Below are 7,500 nucleotides of genomic sequence, written 5' to 3' on the forward strand. Positions count from 1 at the left end.
GAGGCTGTTCTCAGGCTACGACACTTAGCTTGTGGTTCTCACAGCTGTCACGGCCACCGGAGGCTCGTTAGCACTAATGCTATGTGCAGGAGTGTAACTGTTCTTCCTCTGGGAGCTGGCTGATGAACACTGACTCTGGAACGAATGCCTGTAATCTGTAATATATCTAGACTATTATGTCTCCTGCACTGATGTTTGAAGAACGTTCTGAACAAAGTTCTCCGTATCAAACCAAACGGGTCACGATTACATGAAGCATTTGTATATTTGTGTCTTATTATTATTATTATTATTGGTGCTTGCAAAGCAACATCCTTGTTATTGTGCGGACAAAACTTCGGCGTGTAACTTGTCCCGAAGCTTTTGTCCAAGACCCATGAATGAAGCGTCAAATCGACCGGCTCACTGAGGAGAAGTATGCTATGACTTTTATAAGCGATCGGAATTCCGGAATTCCTGGTACGGAAGCTCAAAGTGGGTCTTTTTCCCCATAGACTTCCATTATACATTTTGGAGGTTTATAACTCGGCAAGTTTTCGAGCGATTCACACCGAACTCGACCAGCTACTTTAGGACCTTACACCGGACAAAGCTTTATTTCAGTAGCAACTTTTGTATAAAAGTATTGGCACCCCGTGTAGCCCCGCCCCCAAAATAAGCGAAATCAATAATTTAGCACAACATGGACATGTCATATATCAAAACACTCAGCCCAATGAGGGGAACTGACGTCACGTGTAGCCCCGCCCCCAAAATAAGCAAAATAAAAAATTTAGCACAACATGTACGTGTCATATATCAAAACACTCAGCCCGATGAGGGGAACTGACGTCACGTGAAGCCCCGCCCCCAAAATAAGCGAAATCAAAAATTTTGCACAACATGGACATGTCATATCTCAAAACGCTCAGCCCGATGAAGGGAACTTGCCACATGCAAGCACCATTCACATTTTCTTCAGGAAATGTTCATTCTAGTTTATTATGTTAGTTTTTCTCTTTTTTGCTTTTCCTTCTGTAGGTATATAAACCTTATTGATCCACCACAGAAGAACCCATGGTTCCTTCATCATTACCAAAACGTCTCATAGTTCTCTTCATGTTAAGCTACATGGTTCTAAATAAAATGATTTAGTTTGAAACCTTTTCTGAAAGAGTTCTTTGGATTGGGTTCTTACCTTTCTGAAAACATTCCATGTGGAACTCTCTCAGGTGGTTCTAGCTGGACCTTGACCAGGATGAGCTGGTTACAGATGTTAAGATAAATGAATCAAATGTTCTACACTCCTCAGAATGTTTTGGATGGTGTGGAAGGTTCCTTGAGGGTTCTTTAACTGTTTATGCAGTTTTCTACACTCAGAAAACATTCCTCAAAGTTTTTTTTGGTGTCATCGATGGTTCTTTGGGTGTTGTTTAGTCTTAAAAAATTGTCCCTTAAGTGTTTCTTCAAAGTTCTTTGTCGGATGAAGTGTTTTATGCTACTAAAAAATTAGGTTCTGTCAGAGGTTTTGGTGGTATCTATCTAACGACCGCAGATCTGTTCAAGGCCGTAGGTGCTGTATGATCTTTATATGTTCATCATCGGTTCAATATGTTTCCAGATGTGCCGCTCAAAGAGAACATTCAAGAAATATGGACGCTTCATCATTCCATCCAGACGTTTAGAATAAACATGGCAGACTAGTGGGATTAGGGGCGTTGATGAACGCATGATTCAGAATAAACAGGTGTGATATAAACAAATACAAAAAGAGCCATGAACAGAAGGAGCACTGTTTAAGGTTACAATCAGAGAACAGGAGACGAACGGTTTGAGGTGTGTATCAGGACTGAGATCCTGACTACTGGCTACTTGATCTCATGCTCATGCATCCTTAGTATCTGCCCGGTCAGGGTCAAGGTGTTCTTTTGCTTTGTTTTTTTGTTATTTTTGTGTGATCATGGTAGAGAGGGCATTCTCACAGCTCCTGTGCATGTTTCTGGACATGTTCATGGGTGAGTTTCTTCTGGAGTTCCTGAGATTCTGAGACTGCAGATCCGCTGAGACTCTGACCAGGATAAAGTGCTTACTGAAGCTTGATGGACAAAGTTGTGTACAGGTACGAACAAAAACGCTTCCCGGTTAGACCACGCCCATTTCAGGTTTAAATCCAAATTCATATAGAGCTAATTGGGATCCAAAGTCTAATCTGAAATTCTCCGGCTCACTCGTGTACACAGCTTGGCTTCGTTCATGGCCAAGAACGCGAGGCGGTCGTTCGGGCAGATTTACTTCAACCTCAGAGACGTGTGGGATGAAGACATACAGTAAGACGGGCTGGCAGACAGCACGCCGATTCTTACTGATAAACTGCTAGACCCGGACATCAACAGAACCCGATACGATGAGGCTTTGGCAAGAACACAACGAGGGAGAGCTACTAAAAGCATCTACACTAAAGCAGGGTGAAGAACAGAGCGAGGTTTACGGCTGATTTATACACTGAGAGGAAAAGTAGAAATATAACCACATTTAAGACCATGAGGTTCCATCCGTGAGAGAGGGTTCCAAATGAACACACTATGTAAAGAACCACAGAGGAACCTTTATTCTAAGTGTACATGATAAAAAATACTGTATGTAGTCTGTAGTATATATGGATAAGGGTTCCTCAAGGGACGTTTTTTCACGATGCTTCTACACTCCATTAAAGTATTTAGAAGTTCTGAGGATGAAACTGTTCCACATTTTTAGGAGAGATGATTCCTTAAGAGTTCTTTTTAAAAAAATTTTTTTTACCACTTTTATTCCAAACTCTTACATTCTAAGAAAAAAAAGGTTCCCTGAGGTTTTACACTTTTAAGAGAATACGGTTCCTTAAACGTTTTTAATTATTAATATTTTCTAATGATTTTTGGATGGTTCCTCAAGCTTCATGGAACGGACAAAGGGTTTATTGAGTATTGTGCATTCTAGGAAAAATGGTTCCTGGTTTTCTCCAGTTTCACCTTTTTGGGAACTCTTACAGGTTCCGTGCTCCAGAAAGGGTTTGTTAGCAGAACCCTCTAAAAAACTAGCAACAGAACCCCAGAGGAACCTTTTTAGCTTTAAATTCTAACACAACATTTAATAAAAGAACATCAGACACCAAAGATTTAGACTAGAATCAGAATCATGTTGTGCACAAATTATAGAAATAAAATTAATTTCTTTAGAACGTTTATATATAAAAATTAGAACGTGTATCTTTGGGGTACTCACTTGTGCCGAGTCATGGGCTTTCCGTGGTGAAAATGTGGACCGGCTCCGGCTTTGTACAGATTATATCTGTAGGGGTTTCCATAGAACGTTCCCTTGGCATCTACCAAACCGAGTCCCAGTAAAAGAGTCAGCAGAGCGAGGCAGCAGAGTGCACACTTCATATTTCAGATGAGAACAAGTGAAGAATGAGGGTTCTGTGGTTCTGCGATTCTACAGTTCTGTGATGTGAGAAGCAGCTCTGCTTAAGTTATGAAGAGCTTATTAAATCCTCCAGTGAAGCACGGACCTCCTCAGACGCAAGAGGAGTACGGCTCCCGGACAAACGTCTGCCGCTCTAGAACCATCCTTCCAGCATCTGAGAACCTCTGCGTGTCCTTTAAGGAAAGAGTTAGAATGTAAGGAGATAAGATCTGCTCAGGAACAACAGACCGAGAAAGAAGAGAAGGAGGAAAGTTACATCAGGTACGTACTGGAGTCTGGGGAGTGTTGTGATGGGTTCAGCACTCGCTCTGTATCTGTCTCTTTATGTCTCGGTCAGCTGTCTGTGTGTGAGTCTGTGTGTGCGTTGGTGTAAGAGTGTGAGTGTAAGTGTGTGTGAGTCTGTGTGAGAGTGTGAGTGTAAGTGTGTATGAGCCTGTGTGTGAGTCTGTGTAAGAGTGTGAGTGTAAGTGTGTGTGAGCCTGTGTGTGAGTCTGTGTAAGAGTGTGAGTGTAAGTGTGTGTGAGCCTGTGTGTGGGTCTGTGTAAGAGTGTGAGTGTAAGTGTGTGTGAGCCTGTGTGTGAGTCTGTGTAAGAGTGTGAGTGTAAGTGTGTGTGAGCCTCGACTAACTGCAGCAGTTTGTCTGTTACTCCCCCAATAGGGGCCGGCTTCTGGATTTGCATAACCCTCCCTCAGTGAGAGCCAACATGAACCAGTAGGGATCTCTCTCTCTCTCTCTCTCTCTCTCTCTCTCTCTCTCTCTCTCTCTCTCTCTCTCTCTCTCTCTGTCTGTCTTTATTTGAGCAGTTAAATTTTAACGAAATGACAAAACAGCTCCAAAGTTGTTGAAAAGTTTGCCTTGTTTCATTCATGCATCACTCACTCACTCACTCACACACACACACACACACACACACACACACACACACACACACACACACACACACACACACACACACACACACACACACACACATTATAAATTCACAGCTTTTAAAAAAAGATTTTCAATTCCCATTCTTTTCATTCAGAAAGATAAAACTACAGACGATATGAAAACCTGACCATGGACAGATGTTCACCAGCAGGGGGAGCTCTGAGGGAATAATTTTAAACCTTTGATGTTTGATTAAATGATGTAATAATGAGGAGAAATGTTGGGCCTGACACTGGAGACTCCTTCCATAAACGTTATTTTAACAAATGAGTTGTTGCTATAGAAACTAAAATGTATTAGAACTAGTGCCTTAATATAAACCTGTGATAATAACGTTTTATCAACACATTTGGACCAATCAGAATCCAGAATTCAACAACGCTGTATGATGTTGTTCTGTAGTAATAATGTTGATATTTCTGTCAGTAAAAATGAGGTATAAATCTGATTTGGGGCGGAGCTTATGTCAAAGCTAAGATTGTGATGTTACTAAAAGATTCCCAGACGTTCACTGATGTTTCACAGAACATGTTTTCTTAGTGATATTAAATGTTTGCAGTTGTCATGGTAACATTGCTGGTGTCCAAAAACTGCGAACCAATCGTACGCAAAGATTCTTTGTTTAATCTGTTTATTATTAGCATAGTGTCTGCCGTACAAGTCCCGCTTAATGAGACGTTACTATGGAAACCATTATATAATACAATATAAACTTGTGCTTAGAAGCTGTGCTACTATATACCAGTTATTTGAAGATGACAGAATCTGACTGAAAAAAAAAATGAAAGCATGCTAGTTAACTAGCCGTTCACTAGCATGCTAGCTTTTTGTCATTTTTAATAAAGTTTGTGGGGACACAGTGGCTTAGTGGTTAGCACGTTCACCTCACACCTCCAGGGTCGGGGGTTCGATTCCCACCTCCACCTTGTGTGTGTGGAGTTTGCATGTTCTCCCCGTGCCTCGGGTGTTTCCTCCGGGTACTCCGGTTTCCTCCCCCGGTCCAAAGACATGCATGGTAGGTTGATTGGCATCTCTGGAAAATTGTCCGTAGTGTGTGAGTGTGTGAGTGAATGAGAGTGTGTGTGCCCTGTGATGGGTTGGCACTCCGTCCAGGGTGTATCCTGCCTCGATGCCCGATGACGCCTGTGAACCGAGACATTCGGATAAGCGGTAGATAATGAATGAATGAATGTTTGTGTAGAAATAATGCTAATTTTAGACATTTATTATTTCATAGTTTAAAAGGACACAATAAAAGGACACAATAAAAGGACACAATAAAAGGACACAATAAAAGGACACAATAAAGCACACTTGATTATTCATTCATACATTTCCACATTCCACATCTTCATACCTCAAAGTCTTAGCGATCAGGCCCCGGGTTTCCTCTCTTTTCTTCCCCCTCCTCATTCCCTCCCTCCTTTTTCCACACTTCTGTCCTCCAGCTCTCACTTTCCATAATCCCACATCTATAAATCTCACTCAGGTGCTGGAACACGTTTCACTTTCGGGTTTGTCCACTGCCGCATTCCACGCTGAGCCTCCAAAGCCAAATGAGAAGCGATTAAAAGCCACATTTTCCGCTAAAGCCGCTTTAGCACGTTGCGCTTCATCACTCAAGCTCAAGAGAAAACCGGGAAAAAAAAAAAATCATCACCGGAAATGTAGATTTATAAACTTACGTTCCATACGATACGTTCCAAGAGCGGCTTATGAAGAGGAATCTGTTAAAAAAAATTAACACAATATTAATGTCAATCTTTTGTACTCAAATTAGCACAGTATTTTTATACTTTACTAATATACAGAGGTCGTAGAGAAAGGTGTGTGTTATACAGGATGGACTCATTTTTCCACAGAAAACATGAATAAATTAATATAATTTAATTATTTCTGTTCTTTTTTTAAAATTTAAACTAATATTTTCATGTTTTGATGTTTTCCAACTCACCTGGTTTGTTAGGACAATTATGTGTGTATAAACAAGTAAAGTGTGTATCAACAGAAGTCCAGACAGAGATGGAGCAGCAGCTAAAGATCTGTGTGTGTTTGATGAAGAAACAAAGTCGAGTGTGTGTTCAGCGAGAGCTTCACATTGTTTAAACGCTGGCATTTAATCTGAATCCAGAAGTCACTGCTATGAACAAAGTACAATTTACTGCACAGTTTTTCGAGAGGTCGTAGAGAACATCAGAGACTTCGAAGAACCTCAGAGAACATCAGTGAACCTCAGAAGACCTCAGAGAACCCGAGAACATCCGTTAACCTCAGAGACGTCAAAGAACCTCAGAGAACCTCAGTGAACCTCAGAAGACCTCAGAGAACCCGAGAACATCCGTTAACCTCAGAGACGTCAAAGAACCTCAGAGAACCTGAGAACATCCGTTAACCTCAGAGACGTCAGAGTACAGTACAGTAGAGAGGAGTACAGTAGAGTACAGTACAGTAGAGTAGAGTACAGTACAGTACAGTAGAGTAGAGTACAGTACAGTACAGTAGAGTACAGTACAGTACAGTACAGTAGAGTACAGTACAGTAGAGTAGAGTAGAGTACAGTACAGTACAGTAGAGTACAGTACAGTACAGTACAGTAGAGTAGAGTACAGTACAGTAGAGTACAGTAGAGTAGAGTACAGTACAGTAGAGAGGAGTACAGTAGAGTACAGTACAGTAGAGAGGAGTACAGTAGAGTACAGTACAGTAGAGAGGAGTACAGTAGAGTACAGTACAGTAGAGAGGAGTACAGTAGAGTAGAGTACAGTAGAGAGGAGTACAGTAGAGTAGAGTACAGTACAGTACAGTAGAGTAGAGTACAGTAGAGTAGAGAGGAGTACAGTAGAGTACAGTACAGTAGAGTAGAGTACAGTACAGTAGAGTACAGTAAAGTAGTGTACAGTACAGTACAGTACAGTACAGTACAGTACAGTAGAGAGGAGTACAGTAGAGTACAGTAGAGTACAGTACAGTACAGTAGTGTACAGTAGAGTACAGTAGTGTACAGTAGAGTACAGTAGAGAGGAGTACAGTAGAGTACAGTAGAGTAGAATAAAGTACAGTAGAGTACAGTACAGTACAGTAGAGTACAGTACAGTAGAGTACAGTACAGTACAGTAGAATAAAGT

The 7,500-nt window shown here is 41.2% G+C and overlaps 1 protein-coding gene and 1 long non-coding RNA gene across 3 annotated transcripts in view; one reads left to right on the forward strand and one right to left on the reverse strand.

The window, feature by feature from the left end:
- LOC113649367 overlaps nt 1-2,359 on the forward strand; it is a 3,896-nt gene extending 1,537 nt beyond the window's left edge. The window contains exons 2-3 of the long non-coding RNA XR_003442124.2: nt 1,947-2,098; nt 2,220-2,359. This is a non-coding gene — a long non-coding RNA (uncharacterized LOC113649367). The remainder of the gene's footprint in view (nt 1-1,946; nt 2,099-2,219) is intronic.
- The window catches only part of LOC113649365 (EMILIN-3), a 15,852-nt gene extending 11,979 nt beyond the window's left edge, over nt 1-3,873 (reverse strand). The window contains exons 1-2 of one of the 2 annotated variants that reach the window (XM_027157150.2): nt 3,711-3,873; nt 3,241-3,614 (exon numbers count right to left, since the gene is read on the reverse strand). In XM_027157150.2, the coding sequence (XP_027012951.2) occupies nt 3,241-3,401 (161 nt within the window). In that variant the 5' untranslated portion in view covers nt 3,402-3,614; nt 3,711-3,873. Of the gene's footprint in view, nt 1-1,177; nt 1,968-3,240; nt 3,615-3,710 lie in introns of those variants that run through there. The other variant, XM_047807461.1, reaches the window with a different exon arrangement.
- Between the last annotated feature and the right edge of the window lie 3,627 nt (nt 3,874-7,500).

The sequence above is a fragment of the Tachysurus fulvidraco genome, chromosome 23, assembly GCF_022655615.1.
Source record: "Tachysurus fulvidraco isolate hzauxx_2018 chromosome 23, HZAU_PFXX_2.0, whole genome shotgun sequence".
Classification (NCBI taxonomy): domain Eukaryota; kingdom Metazoa; phylum Chordata; class Actinopteri; order Siluriformes; family Bagridae; genus Tachysurus; species Tachysurus fulvidraco.